The sequence below is a fragment of the Entelurus aequoreus genome, linkage group LG14 (assembly GCF_033978785.1).
Source record: "Entelurus aequoreus isolate RoL-2023_Sb linkage group LG14, RoL_Eaeq_v1.1, whole genome shotgun sequence".
In the NCBI taxonomy this organism is placed as follows: Eukaryota; Metazoa; Chordata; class Actinopteri; order Syngnathiformes; family Syngnathidae; genus Entelurus; species Entelurus aequoreus.
In genome coordinates this window covers 63888856-63908923 of record NC_084744.1, presented here as the reverse complement: position 1 = coordinate 63908923, position 20068 = coordinate 63888856, and the positions used below count along the sequence as shown (strand labels likewise).

General features: G+C 43.7%; 1 protein-coding gene across 2 annotated transcripts in view; it reads right to left on the bottom strand.

Annotated features, from left to right (window-relative positions):
• Nucleotides 1-999: 999 nt before the first annotated feature.
• The window catches only part of lrrc24 (leucine rich repeat containing 24), a 38779-nt gene continuing 19710 nt past the window's right edge, over nt 1000-20068 (bottom strand). The window contains exons 2-5 of one of the 2 annotated variants that reach the window (XM_062070424.1): nt 12814-12988; nt 4507-4770; nt 4225-4393; nt 1000-2770 (exon numbers count right to left, since the gene is read on the bottom strand). In XM_062070424.1, the coding sequence (XP_061926408.1) occupies nt 1536-2770; nt 4225-4393; nt 4507-4770; nt 12814-12975 (1830 nt within the window). In that variant the 5' untranslated portion in view covers nt 12976-12988 and the 3' untranslated portion in view covers nt 1000-1535. Of the gene's footprint in view, nt 2771-4224; nt 4394-4506; nt 4786-12813; nt 12989-20068 lie in introns of both variants that reach the window. The other variant, XM_062070423.1, reaches the window with a different exon arrangement.

Sequence of the window (20068 nt, the reverse complement as noted above, 5' to 3'; positions counted from 1 at the left end):
GTTATTTTACTTTTATATTTTTGTGGTTGAATTTAGACAGATATCTGAGTGACTGCATTGAGTACTTGAGGATCAGTCATAGACGGTTTTAGAGTGAAAAGCAAATTTTATTTTCACTCGCAGACAAAATATTGTAGTTTGGATTGTTTCCCTGGCTCTGAGGGTCTCCCGCAGGACAGTGCGGCGAAGACACAACAAACTCCCTACTTGTCTCTCATGGACACACACTTCTTGTTGTTGACTTTGGACTGATTGGCGGCTGCAACAACACCAAGGCCGCGGAACAGAGACACACGGCAGGCTTACACACACACAAAAAATATACACCACACACACATACCCCACACCCCCCATTCAACGCCCTTGACGCGAATCCCTTAGGGGTGATGGACCACTGGGCAGCGCCTGAAGAGCTGCAGCCTGCCACCGTGGCCCCCACTCCCCCCCCTCTATGGCAAGTCTCAAGTTCTATGTTGTAATATGTATATGCACTTTGCTATGGAGGTTTTTTCCCACTCCAGACTGGGCCCCCTTAGGAGCCCCTGTATTTTTTTTACTCATTCTTCCCCAGCGTTTACCTTTTTCCCATCTTTTACCTTGTGGCGACCCACCAGCGTTCCTGTTCTGTAACCTGCTGTGGGTTGTAGCTCCGGCAATAGCTAATGGCCCGCTGCTGGTGGTTGTAGCCCTGGCGCCAGCTCATGGTTGCCCGCTTTTGGTGGTTGTTGCTCCGGCGCCAGCCCGTGGCCCGCTGCTAAAGGAGTGTTAACCCGCGTCCTGCTGCGTGTGGTTGTAGCTCCGGTGCTAACCTGCGGCCTGATGCTGGGGGAGTCAGTTCTAGCATTGGCTTGCTGTTTGCGGCTGATGGTTGTAGCTCCTGTGTGAGCCTGTGACCCGTGTCGGGTTGGGTCGGCTCCGGGGCTAGCCCGATGATTGCTGCATTTTGTATAACCCAGAAGAATGGACGGGAAATTAATACTGAAATACTTTATCAATTAAAATGTATTTTATTTGTAGAAAGTGCAGACAAATTGCGACATATTCATACGACAGTAAATGGAGTGTTACTTACAAATGCCGCTGGAGTTACTGTATTGTTTGATGCAACTTGGATACAAAAAACAGTTTAGTACATTAACAACATCAACAATATTCACAGTGTTATGGTAAAAAAAATGGTATCTACCACGAGGGCCACAAAACACTGCGTTTAAAGTTGAACGTGTCTTCATATACACAATCATGACGTCATATTTACACGACCATGACACAATGTCTGAGCACAATTAGAACTTGTTAGACGCGTCACAGCTTCACTTTTCTAAACAGCTGTAGTGAAATGTTAGCTAAAATCCGTATGTGGCAACATTGCTATCCTTAAAGGGTTGAGTCAGAGTTAAAATGGTCGTGAATAAAATGGAGTTTACCCGTTTAGGCAAAGAAGGATGTCTGTTCCGACAATATGATGCATCAGTTCTTTGCGCCACGTTGCGTTCCTTTCATATTTTTGATCAATTATACGCATTGGAACACATTTAGCAGTGGATTTCGTAAGCAAGCTGCGATCCAAAGAGGAGACTTTGACTTAGAAAGACCTCTTCTGGATCTGTTGTTAAAGGCCCTTCGCCGCCATCGCCTGGTTTCCTCCGAACCCCCATGCCTCCTGATCTGGACAGGGTCTGAACCACTCGATGGTCCAGTAGAGCTTCTTTCATGCTCGTTGGTTGGACATACCCTCCCAGCATGGGACACCTTGCCGAGGCGGTGCCGACAGGCCCGGTTCGGTTAAGTATGTACATCTCGTGGCCGTGGTCGTCGCTGTACTCCTCCAGCTGTGCAAAAGTGGTGGGTCCGTCAGAGTAATCGTTCACATAGATGATGCTTTCTTCTTTGCTTGTGCAGTAGGATCCCGCTTCCTCTTTATGGTATTGCTGGTGTCGGGTGTAGATCATAATCAGCAGGAGGATAGCAGTCAGCGCCAGTAAGGAGATGCCGACCGCAATGACGGTTTGCGTGGCTGGGCCAAGAGCGCTGAAGTCCATGCTGTCTCGCTCATAAAGTGGCTCCTGGCTAACATCCGCCACCTCTGGCTGGGGGAAGGATTTAGACGAAGAAGAAACCAACGAGTGGGTGTTTAATTGAGGCCAGAATTGTGATGAATATGAGGAAGAGGACATGTTGACAGCTAAGTGAAATGTGACCCTGGCCACACCACCAGGGTTCCATGCTTCACACTCATAGCGGCCAGCATGTGCCACCGTCACATTGCTGAGGAACAGCATTCCACTGCCCAGGTCCGGGTCAAAGCTATCCCTCTCACCGCCCTCCTCTGTCCCACGCACAACCCCGTTGACTTCTCCTATCTTCTTTGCCCCACTGCTGGGTAGGGCGGTGACAGCTCCTCTAACGCCAGGCCGGAAAAGCTCTCCATTGGGACCCGTTTCTTGAACTAAGCCTCGAGGGGACAACTGGGCCTTACCGTTCGAAGACTTTTTCCAGGTCACCTGAGGCTGAGGGTATCCTGAGGCTTCACAGGAGACTCTCAGGCTCTCCCCAAGTCTGACTGTTAGATGGCTGGGCTCAAGCTGCACAACTGGGGGGATGCACACCAGGCTGTTTGGAGCCACCTCCCCCAGGCTGAGGTGGGAGAGGCGAGGTGGCTCCGAACACATCAGCCGGCGCTGCTCCGCGGTGCTTAGCAGCCGCTGCCCGTCCTCGCCGATCCATGTCCTCAGCCAGTCAAGAGCACAGTCACAACGCCAAGGATTCTCTGGAGGCAGGCAAAAGAAGTATTGGATCGAATTAACCCGATTCGGTTAAGCTGTTTTTGTCTGTGGTAATAAAAAGTGTGTCTTGCATGGATCGTGTGATCGACAGGCGGATCGGTGCGGCGTCTGCAGTGATGCGTACCCTGCATCGGTCCGTCGTGGTGAAGAAGGAGCTAAGCCAGAAGGCAAAGCTCCCAATTTACCCGTCGATCTACATTCCTATCCTCACCTATGATCATGAGCTTTGGGTTATGACTGAAGGGACATGATTACGGGTACAAGCGGTCGAAATGAATTTCCTCCGACGGGTGGCGGGTCTCTCCCTTAGAGATAGGGTGAGAAGCTGTGTCATTCAAGAGGAGCTCAAAGTAAAGCCGCTGCTCCTCCACATTGAGAAGAGCCAGATGAGGTGGTTCGGGCATCTGGTCAGGATGCCACCCGAACGCCTCCCTGGAGAGGTGTTTAGGGCGCTAAACATAACTTAAGTATTAACATAACTTAAGTATCAAAAATATCTATTTAGATTTGAAAATCGACATTAGAGCATAAAGATCTGGTATCAGTATGAACAGGGCAATAAGAAGAGCCTATAAAAATGGTCTAGAAAAGGGTTTAAAAAAATAAAACAAAAGCAAATATATGTATGCGACGTCCCACTGGGGTGAGTTTTTCCTTGCCCGTATGTGGGCTCTGTACCGAGGATGTCGTTGTGGCTTGTACAGCCCTTTGAGACACTTGTGATTTAGGGCTATATAAATAAACATTGATTGATTGATTGATGATATGCCGCTGCGCTTGCACATTACATACTTATATAGGGGGAATAACAATTTTTGGATGAGATCTCAATGATTTTGTAACTTTAAATTGGCTTCCTGTTAATGATATACATGATCTAACATAACTTAAGTATCAAAAATATCTATTTAGATTTGAAAATCGACATTAGAGCATAAAGATCTGGTATCAGTATGAACCGGGCAATAAGAAGAGCCTATAAAAAAGGTCTAGAAAAGGGTTTAAAAAAAATAAAACAAAAGCTAAGAAGTAGATGGCAATGATATATCCAATGTTTCTCCCCTTTGAGATCTTCTTTTGTTATGTGTCACTGAAGTTGAGAATGTTGCACTCATTGATTATTCCTTGAAGAAATATGTTTTTTTGTTTTGATAAAACTGTTGCTATAACAACACCCGCAATAATAAATTCTGGGCTCCCATTGTTTACCAGCTGGCAGTCACTTTGGGCACATCTAAAATGTCCTCAGCTTTTCCTTTTTGATGATTGTTTTTAAGGAGCACAATCTTCCCAGTTTGAAGCCCAGCAAGATGGATTTGTGAAATCGAAACGCCTAAATCCTTTGTAAATGGAGCAAACCGAGAATTACTTTAAATGCAGGGGATTTAATCATGTCATGAATCATATACCGCGGCAATTATATTATTGTTCTTCAAACCTGTGACTCGGAGCACCTGCAGGCTGACAAGTGGTTTGAGCGACGAGGCTCCCAAGGTATGGAGATTGTTTCTGCTGAGATCCAGAAGAGCCAGAGACGATAATCCGGACAGGGCTTTGTCTGCCAGCAGCTCTATGCTGTTTTCCTGCAAGTGGAGTTCCTGAAGGCGCTGTGCAGAGAGGGATGAATAATAATAACAAAAGATTCATAAAGAATTACCAACGTTTCACTTAGCTGTTAAAAGTATTTTTTGCTCGGACAATATACATATTCCATACCAACCTGCAACCCCCGGAAGGTGTTGTCCTGTATTCGGGTGATCTGGTTCCCTGCAAGGTAGAGGATCCGAAGGTGCTCGAGACCTCGGAACATGCCTGGGGTAACCAAATGTATGAGGTTTCCATTGAGGGCGAGCTCCAGTAGCTGGTGCTGGCTGAGGAACGCTCCTGGCTCCAGAGCCGAAATGCTGTTGTTTTGGAGGTAGAGGTAATGGAGGCTACCCAGGCGAGTCAGGTCCTGGAGACGGATCTGTACGACAGCATTGTCCTGGAGGAACAAGGTCTGTAAGGTTGGACAAAAAAATACATTGAAATACATTTGAGTTAATTCATAAAATAATTATTTATTTTCTATGGATGTTGTCATTCATCCAGAGATCATTGTAGTCTCAGGGCATTCAATCGATCACAAGTGGACTGTTCAGTTTTTTAAATTACATTTTAACGACTGTCCTTGGCATTGACAGAAGGTTTGCTCGTTGCATTGCCCATACTTGTGTTGGAGTATAAATGGTCTAGCTTCTAGACTTGATCAGACCAATCTAAGTCCATGACTCTATCTGGCCAATCTAAGTCTAAGACAACTAGATCTGACCAGTCTAAGACGACTAGATCTGTCCAATCTAAGTCTAAGACGACTAGATCCGTCCAATCTAAGTCTAAGACGACTAGATCCGTCCAATCTAAGTCTATGACGACTAGATCTGTCCAATCTAAGTCTAAGATGACTATATCTGACCAATCTAAGTCCATGACTCTATCTGGCCAATCTAAGTCTAAGACAACTAGATCTGACCAGTCTAAGACGACTAGATCTGACCAATCTAAGTCTAAGACGACTAGATCTGACCAATCTAAGTCTAAGATGACTATATCTGACCAATCTAAGTCCATGACTCTATATGGCCAATCTAAGTCTAAGACAACTAGATCTGACCAGTCTAAGACGACTAGATCTGTCCAATCTAAGTCTAAGACGACTAGATCTGTCCAATCTAAGTCTAAGACGACTATATCTGACCAATCTAAGTCTAAGACGACTATATCTGACCAATCTAAGTCCATGACTCGATCTGACTAATGTTAAGTCTAAGACTAGAGTGGTTAGAGTGTTCGCCCTGAGATCGGTAGGTTGTGAGTTCAAACCCCGGCCGAGTCATACCAAAGACTATAAATATGGGACCCATTACCTCCCTGCTTGGCACTCAGCATCAAGGGTTGGAATTGGGGGTTAAATCACCAAAAATTATTCCCGGGCGCGGCACCGCTGCTGCCCACTGCTCCCCTCACCTCCCAGGGGGTGATCAAGGGGATGGGTCAAATGCAGAGGACAAATTTCACCACACCTAGTGTGTATGGCAATCATTGGTACTTTAACTTTTTAACATCTAACCAATCTAAGTCTAAGACGACTAGATCTGACCAATCTAAGTCTAAAACTAGATCTGACCAATCTAAGTCTAAGACTAGATCTGACCAATCTAAGTCCATGACTCGATCTGACCAATCTAAGTCTAAGACTAGATCTGACCAATCTAAGTCTAAGACGACTCGATCTGACCAATCTAAGTCCATGACTCGATCTGACCAATCTAAGTCTAAGACAAAATCTGACCAAAGCTGACCCATCTAGGTCTAAGACGACTAAATCTGACCAATTAAGTCTAAGACGACTAGATCTGTCCAATCTAAGTCTAAGACGACTGTATCTGACCAATCTAAGTCCATGACTTGATCTGACTAATGTTAAGTCTAGGACTAGAGTGGTTAGAGTGTTTGTCCTGAGATCGGTAGGTTGTGAGTTCAAACCCCGGCCGAGTCATACCGAAGACTATAAAAATCGGACCCATTACCTCCCTGCTTGGAACTCAGCATCAAGGGTTGGAATTGGGGGTTAAATCACCAAAAATGATTCCCGGGCGTGGCCACCGCTGCTGCTCACTGCTCCCCTCACCTCCCAGGGGGTGATCAAGGGGATGGGTCACATGCAGAGGACAAATTTCACCACACCTAGTGTGTGTGGCAATCATTGGTACTTTAACTTTTTAAGATCTGACCAATCTAAGTCTAAGACGACTAGATCTGACCAATCTAAGTCTAAAACTAGATCTAAACAATCTAAGTCTAAGACTAGATCTGACCAATCTAAGTCCATGACTCGATCTGACCAATCTAAGTCTAAGACTAGATCTGACCAATCTAAGTCTAAGGCGACTCGATCTGACCAATCTAAGTCCATGACTCGATCTGACCAATCTAAGTCTAAGACGACTTGATCTGACCAATCTAAGTCCATGACTCGATCTGACCAATCTAAGTCTAAGACAAGATCTGACCAAAGCTGACCCATCTAGGTCTAAGACGACTAAATCTGACCAATCTAAGTCTAAGACGACTAGATCTGTCCAATCTAAGTCTAAGACGACTGTATCTGACCAATCTAAGTCCATGACTCGATCTGACTAATGTTAAGTCTAAGACTAGAGTGGTTAGAGTGTTTGTCCTGAGATCGGTAGGTTGTGAGTTCAAACCCCGGCCGAGTCATACCGAAGACTATAAAAATCGGACCCATTACCTCCCTGCTTGGCACTCAGCATCAAGGGTTGGAATTGGGGGTTAAATCACCAACAATGATTCCCGGGCGCGGCACCGCTGCTGCCCACTGCTCCCCTCACCTCCCAGGGGGTGATCAAGGGGATGGGTCAAATGCAGAGGACAAATTTCACCACACCTAGTGTGTGTGGCAATCATTGGTACTTTGACTTTTTAAGATCTGACCAATCTAAGTCTAAGACGACTCGATCTGACCAATCTAAGTCTAAAACTAGATCTAAACAATCTAAGTCTAAGACTAGATCTGACCAATCTAAGTCCATGACTCGATCTGACCAATCTAAGTCTAAGACTAGATCTGTCCAATCTAAGTCTAAGACGACTTGATCTGACCAATCTAAGTCCATGACTCGATCTGACCAATCTAAGTCTAAGACAAAATCTGACCAAAGCTGACCCATCTAGGTCTAAGACGACTAAATATGCACATTCACCGAACCCTTCTTTAGTGCAAAATAAAATGTTTTTTTTCCAAATTCAAGAAAAATTTATGTTTTTTTTACTGGTGCACAAAATGAACATCACCTTGTTCAAAGAACAAAACCAACACAGTGCGTGAACTCACAACAAATTACACACCTTACCATGAATTGATTAACGTGGACCCCGACTTAAACAAGTTGAAAAACGTATTCGGGTGTTACCATTTAGTGGTCAATTGTACGGAATATGCACTGTACTGTGTAAACTGTACTGGGTTTTCTCTTCCTTTGCAATCTGCTAGTAAAAGTTTCAATCCATCAATCAAACGGAAAATTAGAGGGAACATTGTTTGGGGGTATCCATAATACGGGAGAAGTTTTTATTTACACGATAAGTCGGATGTGTCTTTGCCTCCGTGGCGGAGGCTCTGCCGAACCCCTGAGGCCGACTCACCGAACCCCTAGGGTTCGATCGAACCCAGGTTAAGAACCACTGCTCTAAACAATCACACAGTTGCAGTAAAAGTTGGGGGCACCCAAGACTTGCTTTTAAAAATCACTAAATATGTACTTTGTTGTCATTGTACCCTGGAAAAAAGATCTGTTCAAATGACTGCCAAAGTAATATGACATCTGAACAATTACTAACGGACTTAATGACTCAAATGCTAATGGTGTATTTTATAACCAAAGTAGCAATCCTAGCCACTGTGAGCAGGCTTTCGGGGGCCGTACTTATCAAGCTTCTTAGAGTGCCATTTTACACTTAAGTCCTGAGAATTTGCGAAATTTAGTCCTACTCTCAAACTTAAGAATAACAGCTTTTTATCAACGTTCTTAAGTCTAAGAATCACTCCTACTCTCCACGATATTTAAGAGACCTTCAGAGGTGTCTTAAGTGGTTAGGAGTTGCCAGCAGGGGATGGCACTGAGGCGAGAGAGACGTGCGCGAACGTTCAGGGAACGGAACAATGTTTTTTTTTTTTTTGATGACGAGCAGCTGATCAAACGGTATCGTTTAGACAGAGCGGATATTATTTTTGTCACAGATTTAATACTTTTTGATTCCTTGTTGATTTCTGCACGTGTCTGCAGTGGGCTAGTATATATAGAGCCACCCACACCAGTTGCCTAATTAATGAATTGGAAAGAAAATGTTATGACAGTAGCGTATGTGTGTGGCCGTGAGGTGAGTGACGTCAGTGAGTGTGTGGGCGAGAGAAGAGAGGGAGCGGTAGCGTGAGCGCCGGCGGGGACTAGTTTGTTTTGTATTATTTTGTAGTTTATTGTCAAAATATACACTCCCATTGTCCACTTAAATATTTCCAAGATATTTCTTTATTCTTAGACAACGGATTCCATTCCGTGATTGGTCATTTCTATGGACACAGAAATGACGTCACCTAAAATTCCGTTTACGGCACATAGTAATGTCGTAATTCAGCTCTGAGTGTGACACTTAAGATTCAGTCCTACACTTCGCTGAAAGTGTGAGTAAGACGCTTGATAACTAACTTTTAAGTGCAGCTTTCAGCGAAGAATTTATTTACTCTTAAGTCAACTCTTAGCAGACTTCTTAGGAGTAATTCTAAGAAGCTTGATAAGTATGGCCCCAGATCTTTAGAGTGCATTGATATATGGTTCCAATGTTTTGTGGCTTGGCAGAGGTGCTCTCTAGTTGTCTGTCTTCTTGTCATTGGGCTCTCATGCCAAAATGCAAAGCAGTCCGAGCGGCGTGAACATTTAACAAATATTGCGAGACTGAAGACAACAACTCCCTAAGCAGCGATGAATAATGCATGGCCGCTATTTCCTAGATTAATCGTACGTTGCACTCGTCGTTTGATTTTTTCCATTTTTTTTTTTCTTCCCAAAACTTAAAAGGAGGGCCATGGGATAAAGTGCAATAAACAAGACAGACTTAATGACTGAGGTTAATGGAAGGAATTATTCCAGACATGGTTCCATCAATATTCATGAGCCGCACTAAGCCCCAGCCTGACCCCATGAAGAGAATACGAGGTGATGTTAAACATCTTCTTGACAGATGATCAGAGGGTCACTTTCTGAGCACGGATGAATCATTGCCCTCTCCCCGAGGCTTACATCCGAGCGGGTCGCTCCAAAATGATTAACCACAATCGTTTCCCTCTAATAGGCCGGAATGGATCACGCAGAGGGCGGTACGGTAGTAGTGGTTCACACTGAGGAGACTGGGTTAGAGTCTTTGCCTGGAGAACATGCTAGAGCCTCATCCGAGACTCCGACTGAGGTTAATAGGTGTGACCGCGACTGGTTATTTGGTAAACCTCACTCCATAACACCTTAAGAGCTCCGGTTGTTAGGAGGACCCAGGTTGGAGCCCCTGGCAGAAGGATAGTAGGGACTGGACCAGGCCACGCCATTGACTGGTGACCAGTCCAGAGTGAAGTCAGGAGATGATGAGAACAAGCAGTATACAGTGGTGGTCCAAAGTGTACATAGACTTGTAAAGAACATCATGTCATGGCTGTCTTGAGTTTCCGATCATTTCTACAACTCTTTATTTTTTTGTGATAGAGTGATTGGAGCACATACTTGTTGGTCACAAAATAACATTCATGAAGTTTGGTTCTTTTATGAATTTATTCAAATCTGCTGGGTCAAAGGTATACATACAGCAATGTTGATATTTGCTTACATGTCCCTTAATAATAATAATAATAATAATATATTTTATTTGTAAAAAAGCACTTTACATTGAGTAAACAACCTCAAAGTGGTACAGTGTATTAAAAAATAAATAAATAAAAAGATAATAATATTAATAAAACATTTTAATAAATAAAAAATAGGACAGCCAAATAGCTAAAACTAGTATGCATATATATATATATATATATATATATATATATATATATATATATATATATATATATATATATATATATATATATATATATATATATATATATATATATATATATAAGCTTTTTTAAAAAGAAGGGTTTTTAAGCCTTTTTTAAAAGCATTCACAGTCTGTGGTGTCCTCAGGTGGTCAGGGAGGGCGAACCCTTGGCAAGTTTCACTGCCATAAGGCGCTTTTGGTAGCCATCCACAAGCTTCTGCTTGAATTTTTGACCACTCTTCTTGACAAAATTGGTGCAGTTCAGCTAAATGTGTTAATTTTCTGACACGGACTTGTTTCTTCAGCATTGTCCACACGTTTAAGGGTTAGATTTTGGGAAGGCCATTCTAAAACATTAATTCTAGCCTTAATTTTGGCATTTCTTTACCACTTTTGACGTGTGTTGGGGGTCATTGTCCTGTTGGAACACCCAACTGCGCCCAAGACCCAACCTCCGGGCTGATGATTTTAGCTTGTCCTGAAGAATTTGGAGGTAATCCTCCTTTTTCATTGTCCCATTTACTCTCTGTAAAGCAGCAGTTCCATTGGCAGGCAAAACAGGCCCAGAGCATAATACTACCACCACCATGCTTGACGGTAGGAATGGTGTTCCTGGGATTAAAAACCTCACCTTTTCTCCTCCAAACATATTGCTGGGTATTGTGGCCAAACAGCTCCATTTTTGTTTCATCTGACCACAGAACTTTCCTCCAGACGGTCTTATCTTTGTCCACGTGATGCCCAAACACACGTCAAAAAGTGGTAAAGGAATGGCTAAATCAGGCTAGAATGAAGGTTTTAGAACGGCCTTCCCAAAGTCCTGACTTAAACGTGTGGACAATGCTGAAGAAACAAGTCCATGTCAGGAAAACCAACACATTTAGCTGAACTGCACCAATTTTGTCAAGAGGAGCGGTCAAAAATTCAAGCAGAAGCTTGTGGATGGCTACCAAAAGCGCCTTATGGCAGTGAAACTTGCCAAGGGTTCGCCCTCCCTGACCACCTGAGGGTACCACAGACTGTGAATGCTTTTTATTTATTTATTTTTTTTAAATTATTATTATTATTATTATTATCATCACCTTTTTATTTGTATTTTTTTTAATACACTAGCACTTTGAGGTTGTTTACTCAATGTAAAGTGTTTTTTTTACAAATAAAATATATTATTATTATTAAGGGACATGTAAGCAAATATTAACATTGCTGTATGTATACTTTTGACCCAGCACATTTGCTCACATTTTCAGTAGACCCATAATAAATTCATAAAAGTGTCAGAAAAATTTCATCAAAGTTTCAGAAAAATGTTATGTAAATTATCTGGTTCTCTGGCTTCCCAGTCAACAGACGAAAGCTGTCTTTGTTGCACCAAGCCAAAGGCTTGGAAAATTCCGCTGTGTACGACAGGAGGAGACGGGAGGGGTTATCTATCGTCATCCAAGACCTGCCCAAGCTCGATCCAGGACCAGTCCAAGCCCGAGGCATCTTTTTCTTTTGTGTTAATGTGACCGAAAAGATTGGCTGTTTACATACCCCCCATTCTTTTAGAAACAGCTGTTGTTATGTAAACAGGGAACATACTTGCCAACCTTGAGACCTTCGAATTCGGGAGATGGGGGGGCGGGGTTTGGTGGTAGCGGGGGTGTATATTGTAGCGTCCTGGAAGAGTTAGTGCTGCAAGGTGTTCTGGGTATTTGTTCTGTTGGGTTTATGTTGTGTTACGGTGCGGATGTTCTCCTGTAATGTGTTTGTCATTCTTGTTTGGCGTGGGTTCACAGTGTGGCACATATTTGTAACAGTGTTAAAGTTGTTTATACGGTCACCCTCAGTGTGACCTGTATGGCTGTTGATCATGTATGCGTTGCATTCGCTTGTATGTGTATAAAAACCGTAGATATAATGTGATTGGGTGGGCACGCTGTTTGAATGGTGGAAAAGCGGACCTGGCAACAAGTTGTACAGGACGTAAAAGGCAGTGCCTTTAAGGCACGTTCCCAAAATTGTTTACCGGCTGAAAATCGGGGAGAAATTCGGGAGAATGGTTGCCCCGGGAGATTTTCGGGAGGGGCGCTGAAATTCGGGAGTCTCCCGGGAAAATCGGGAGGGTTGGCAAGTATAATAAATTCATAAAAGAAGCAAACTTCATGAATGTTTTTTTGTGACCAACAAGTATGTGCTCCAATCACTTTTTATCACAGAAAAATAAGAGTCGTAGAAATGATTGTAAACTCAAGACAGCCATGACATGATGTTCTTTACAAGTGTACGTACACTTTTGATCGTGACTCTATATAGAAAATGGACGGATGGATCACAAACATGTCGATGGAAAATAAATCACTGATACGCTGGTGGAGGTCAGTAGTGATCTGAACTACTCACTGACCTCAGTGAAGGAAGGGACATCCTGGGGGATTCCTTTGACTCCAAGAGAGCCGCACTCCACCGTCAGACTGTAGCAGCGGCAACCGGAGGGACAGCCCAGCGACGGTTTGGAGACGAACGCCAGAAAGATGGGGGCAAGTGTGGACAGCCACAAGGGGGCCATGGTTGTTGCAGAACTTGAGAAACCAAAGCAGAGAAAGAAGAAGCATAAATATTATGCATCAAATTCAGTTAAATTAATGCTTTTTTGTCTGGAGAAACCAGCAAATTGAACAATAGAATAGCTTTTGGTAAGACGTGTGAGTTAAAAAAAAGGGGCATGAGAGTATAAAAGTCTGCATAAAATACCTTCTATGTACACGCAACGTCTTGCTGAAATAATCAGGGGCGTCCATAATAACGTTGCTTGGATGGCAACATGTGTTGCTCCAAAACCTGTATGTACCTTTCAGCATTTATGGTGCCTTCACAGATGTGTAAGTTACCTATGCCTTGGGCACTAATACACCCCCATACCATCACACATGCTGCCTTTTCCACTTTGCGCCTAGAACAATCCGGATGGTTCTTTTCCTCTTTGGTACGGAGGACACCACGTCCACAGTTTCCAAAAACAAGTAGAAATATGGACTCGTCAGACCACAGAACACTTTTCCACTTTACATCAGTCCATCTTAGATGAGCTCGGGCCCAGCGAAGCAGGCAGCGTTTCTGGGTGTTGTTGATAAATGGCTTTCGCTTTGCATAATAGTGTTTTAACTTGCACTTACATATGTAGCAACGAACTGTAGTTACTGGCAGTGGTTTTCAGAAGTGTTCCTGAGCCCATGTGGTGATGTCCTTTACACGCTGATGACGGTTTTTGATGCAGTACCGCCTGAGGGATCCAAGGTCCGTAATATCATGGCTTACGTGCAGTGATTTCTCCAAATTCTCTGAACCTTTTGATGATATTACAGACTGTAGGTGGTGAAATCCCGAAATTCCTTGCTATAGCTGGTTGAGAAATGTTGTTGTTAAACTGTTGGACAATTTCCTCACGCATTTGTTCACACGGTGGTGACCCTCGCCCCATCCTTGTTTGTGAATGACTGAGCGTTTCACGGAAGCTGCTTTTATACCCAATCATGGCACCCACCTGTTCCCAATTAGCCCGTTCGCCTGTGGGATGTTCCAAATAAGTGTTTGATGAGCATTCCTCAACTTTCTGTCTTTTTTGCAAAAAAATAACAATGTTTTCCAGTTCGAATGTTAAGTATCTTGTCTTTGCAGTCTATTCAATTGAATATAAGTTGAAAAGGATTTGCAAATCATTGTATTCTGTTTTTATTTACCATTTACACAACGTGGCAACTTCACTGCTTTTGGGGTTTGTATGATATTAAATTGTTTAAAAAGGCGAACTTTGAAGAACAATAGCCAGGGGAAAGACTCGCATTTGTCAGCAGTCGGTCTTGAAATAATATTACTACAACCCGACGTTTCTGTTTGACTTCTGCAAAACGTACTCACACTATTAACAATGGCATAATATCTATTAAGTTACACCGTGTCACGGCCCTGACGAGCGCACCGCGGGCCACGCCCACCGGCGCTCTCTCTCCGCGGCGGGCGTGCCTCCTCGCGCCTGCAGACAATCTGCGCACCTGCCTGGGATGAGCGAGCTGCCTTCATAAGCCGGCACAACCTGCCACCCCGCGCCGGAATATAACCTTCTGTTCGAGTACAGTTAAGCCACGTCCTGCTTGATGCAATCCAGCGCTCTCCGTGTTGGCCCCTCCGCGTTTTCTTGTGTCGACCCCGCAGTACCCTCCGTCGCCTTGAAAGTGAGCTGTGCGTCTCACTTTCCCCTGGATCTCCCTCTGATTTCAGACTGCCTCCCTCGATCCTTGACTTCCCCCGCTTTCGACTCGGACCTGTAGACTTGTCTCTCCCCTGGACTTCCTCGTCTCTCGTTCAACACTTACGGTAACACTCAACAGCTAATCTACACACTTAGTGTTACACCATACACACTCTTGGATTTTGTCACACTCCATTTCCTTAGTTAATATATCTAGTATTGTTTGATTATTATATATATATCATTATATATATATATAATAAAATACTTAGAGCTATACTGCCCTCTAGTGTCTGTGTTGTCATCTCCCCTCTGTAAACCATAACACACCGTGGTTGTATACGACCATGCTTTTCTAGTTATTTTATCTAATTCATTTAATTGGATTGTGCCCACAGTATGTCTTCAGGGAGTGTATATGTCAGCTGTGTTGATGTTTATGAAATGGCAAAACAGTGTGGTCTCTTTTTAATGAAATATTGCCTGGTGGAACGGCAACAGCTTCTATTATGGCCTCCAATTAATTACAAAAAAATGTGATTAAAAGAATTGTTTTTCCACAAGGATGTAATTCCTTGTCTTTTTTTAATGCATACATAAACATACTCTCCCGCTTGGGTTCCTCACTTTATCTTTGGAGGACACAATCATGAACGTGTGCAAACTGTGATTTCATTGTGCACTTTGTTTGGAGAACAAACGTTTTTCTGGTTCAACTCGCAGGGAGAAACAACACCGGGTTCAGTTTTTACCACTCAGACGTGTTCACACCAAAACAAAACCTCCGGCAGTAGCCGGCTTCAATCTAATTTCCTGATCAAAAAACATCAGCGCTGGCTGCCGGCTGCATGCTCTTGGAGCATCCTCCTTTGATTTCGGCTCATCACTGAGCAGCTTTTTCATGGTCTTGCTTGGAATTTGTACACAGCTCAAGGGGGGCGGGGGGGTTATTGTTCCCTTCAAATGTTCACATCAAAATAGCCTTGGACTCACTGTTTGGTTCCCTGGCGCCCAGCAGCAAATCTCACCAAGTTATGCAAGGTTGCAGCTATAACACATGTTGATCTATCACCTTGAGACGGTCAATAACAAAATGACAGCAAATGGGGTTATTGTGCCCAGCTTCATGATCAGGTCTACCATTGATTTAATCTCTGTATCACACTGTTATAAACCATACATACAGTCGTGGTCAAACGTTTACACACAATTGTAAAGAACATAATGTCACGGCTGTCTTGAGTTTCCAATCATTTCTACAACTCTTACTCCCTGAAATGCGAAAAAAACACTTCTGCTCTGCTTGTACAAGGGTTGACGAACAAGATTTCTCTACAGAATCTCCTCTCTGGTCAACAAAAGCACCCTTAAGATTCTAGCGGGAACTCTCATTCAACCCTTTTTCGACTAAGCATGCACCTCCAAAACCCTCAAATCAAGACTCCAAACACAAGGGTTGACGAACAAGATTTCTCTACAGAATCTCCTCTCTGGTCAACAAAAGCACCCTGAAGATTCTAGCGGGAACTCTCATTCAACCCTTTTTCGACTAAGCATGCACCTCCAAAACCCTCAAATCAAGACTCCAAACATCCCCAGAACAAGCTAGTCAGGTTACTTCTAGACCTCCACCCCAGATCACACCTCACTCCTACCCACTTCTCCAAAGTGGGCTGGCTCAGGGTGGAGGACAGAGTAAAACAACTTGCACTGAGCCTAGTCTATAAAATCCGCTACACGTCCCTGATACCGAAATACATGTCAAACTACTTCTATAACGTAAATGACCGCCATAACCACAACACCAGGGGGAGCTCCACAAACCACGTCAAACCCAGATTCCGATCTAAAAAAGGTCTTAACTCATTGTCCTTCTATGCCACATCAATATGGAATGCACTCCCAACAGGTGTAAAAGAAAGTGCATTTCTATCCTCATTCAAAACCACACTAAAAGAACACCTCCAGGCAGCTACAACCCTAGCCCAACCCCCTCCCCCCACCACATACCACCTCCCCGGTTTGTAAATAATCAAATGTATATACTTGTTCTTATGCTTTCTGAGCTCACTATGTTCACCGCTCGCTATACATATCCCACCAAGTGAGACCTACACTGTTTCAATGTCCATTTCTCAGATTATACAATTGTTGATGACTGAAGTATGCTGATATCAACCCAACCCAACCCCCTCCGCATCCCACCCCCCGCATTGTAAATAATGTCATTCATTCCATGTTTATACTCTGATGATTAACTTGTGTGATGCCTGTATTAGGCTGATAGTATATATTTGTACCATGAATTGATTAACGTGGACCCCGACTTAAACAAGTTGAAAAACTTATTCGGGTGTTACCATTTAGTGGTCAATTGTATGGACTATGTACTGTACTGTGCAATCTACTATTAAAAGTTTCAATCAATCAATCAATTGATATGGCACGTAGATCGAGCACTTTGCCTTCTATCTTAGCTCTCTCTTCACCAGAACAGTTCGGTACAATGACTACATTACTGCGGAGGCTGCGCCAATTCGCCTGTCAATCTCACACTGCGGCCTTCCCTAACTTATGAGCAACAGAAATTTGAACTCCTTCACCTGGACCAAAACCTCAAATCCAATGCAATGGGAGCCATCAACCTATTTAGGGAAGAGACCCGTAGCCTTTAAATTGGGGCGGCTGAGTCTCATCCCAGAAGCTTCACGCTCAACTATGAATCCGAGTAAATGCTGTAGGTCACTGGTTGATAAGGACATCAGGACCTAGCAATTGTCCATAAAGGTAATAGAGAACTGGTGAAAATGGGTAGCCTGGGCGTAGGCCAACGTTCACCGTGAACAGGCTCGACTTACTCCCTGAAATGCGAAAAACGCTTCTGCTCTGCTTGTACAAGGGTTGAATGGCACGTAGTGATCGCACTTTTGATTATAAAACGATAAATCATTCAGTCCTAGCGGGTCCCCACACAATGAAGGTGCGAATGAGTGTAAATGTTGTCTCTCTCTATATAGTGATTGACTGCCGATCAGTCCGGCGTCCAGTCTGCCTTTTGCCTGAAGTCAGTTGGGATAAATTGCAGCTCTCCGTGACCCTGAACAGCATAAGTGATAGAAAATGGAAGGGTGGAAAAAAATGGAAGACAAAACCTCGCCAAAGAAAAAGCAGATGCTTACAGAACACAATGTGAACTGAGACCACGTTGTCCCATTTCTGCATGTAAAATAGTCTGCCCTGGAACGACAATTAATACAAAGTATTCAAGTCTTATTAGGGTGACTACCGAAGGGATTCTTGGCCTCAATTAAATTATGCGTTATTAATATTCACATTTGAATGTGAACTCTTCAGACTCATCATATTCATACTCATTAAACTGACATGAAACTTGTCTTGTGTAGAGTGTTTTAATAACCTAGACCACCAATGATATAGCCCATATTTCAGTGTGGTGACGCCAGACTATTAAGATAGTGAGCAATGGACGGGATGTTAATATTGCATGTTATATTTAGAGAGCATTTACGAGGCTAGGCTATCATGATTAATTCAATGTGGTCTACATAAACTGTTCAGTCATCAGCGACCCTTCTAAACAAAGCCAGGAAAAGAGCTCCACACGAGAATAGAAAGGACGTGCGTACCTAACGTATTGTATTGGTAAGACAAAGCCCAGAAATTTTATTTTTAGCTCAGGTTCTTGACTGTCATTGATTTTTAGTCTGTTTCCTTCAGTAAAAGTATTTTAATTAGTTTGACTGATAGAGAGGAGATCATAGACGCTTGCATGTTGCAGGCTAGGAAAATACACAGAAGAAGACGTACAGCCTGATAAAAAGTTTTAGCTGAACCATCCCATCTATCATTCTTCCGCTTATCCGAGGTCTGGTCGCGGGGGCAGCAGCCTAAGCAGGGAAGCCCAGACTTCCTTCTCCCCAGCCACTTCGTCCAGCTTCTCCCGGGGGATCCCGAGGCGTTCCCAGGCCAGCCGGGAGACGTAGTCTTCCCAACGTGTCCTGGGTCCCGGTCGGACGTGCCCTAAACACCTCCCTAGGGAGGCGTCCGGGTGGCATCCTGAGCAGTTGCCCGAACCACCTCATCTGGCTCCTCTCCATGTGGAGGAGCAGCGGCTTTACTTCGAGATCCTCCCGGATCTTCTCACCATATCTCTAAGGGAGAGACCCGCCACCCGGCGGCGGAAACTCATTTCGGCCGCTTGTACTCGTGTGATCTTGTCCTTTCGGTCATGACCACAGGTGAGGATGGGAACGTAGATCGACCGGTAAATTTAAGAGCTGTGCCTTCCGGCTCAGCTCCTTCTTCACCACAATGAATGGATACAGCATCCGCATTACCGAAGATGCCGCACCGATCCGCCTGTCGATCTCACGACCAGCTCTTCCCTCACTCGTGAACAAGACTCCGAGGTACTTGAAGTCATCCACTTGGGGCAAGATCTCCTCCCCAACCCGGAGATGGCACTCCACCATGGACTTGGACTTGGAGGTACTGATTCCCATCCAATTTGCTTCACACCTAACCATCGCATCGATCCATTTTCTACGCCGAACATCAAAGACAGATCCATCCTATAGGTAAACATTTTTTATTTATAGCAGTTTGTGTTCTTCCACAAACAGAAAAAACTAAAACAATAAACCATTTGCCAATGACAATGTTTCTGTAATCAATAAAACTCCAACATGTTCTTAGCGCTCTCTCCCGTTTCCGATTAACTCCCGATTTAACACTCATCTTTTGTCATGCCGATGCGAGGATTTAAGTGTTGAGAGGTCAATTTGTTCATTTCGGTCTGAGTAATCCCCTGCGGTACAGGAATAATCTGCTGTGCTTGTTAGCTAAGCTGCTCTCGGCACTGTAGATGTGTTCACCAGCCAGAGGCCTTTGTTGTTTGCTTTTAAAACAAGGTCAGCGGTACGTCTCCACCGACAGTGTGAAAATGTAATAGGATGATTCGAGCTTAATGTTGTGGACTTAGATCTGTGTTAAAAGCAACGACCAGAACATTTGGCGGGAGTTGTTAGTCCACAAATGCCACGGACAATTTAAGTAACAGTTCATCCGGACGTTTTCATATACATCTTGCATTGGACACCAGAATTGTTTTGTATTTGTGTGTTTGAATTACCCTAAATATACAGTCGCGATTAAAAGTTTACATACACTTGTAAAGAACATAATGTCATAGCCAGCAATGTTAATATTTGGTTACATGTCCTTTGGCAAGTTTCACTGCAATAAGGCGCTTTTGGTAGTCATCCACAAGCTTCTGCTTGAATTTTTGACCACTCCTCTTGACAAAATTGGTGCAGTTCAGCTAAATGTGTTGCTTTTCTGACATGGACTTGTTTCTTCAGCATTGTCCACACGTTTAAGTCAGGACTTTGGG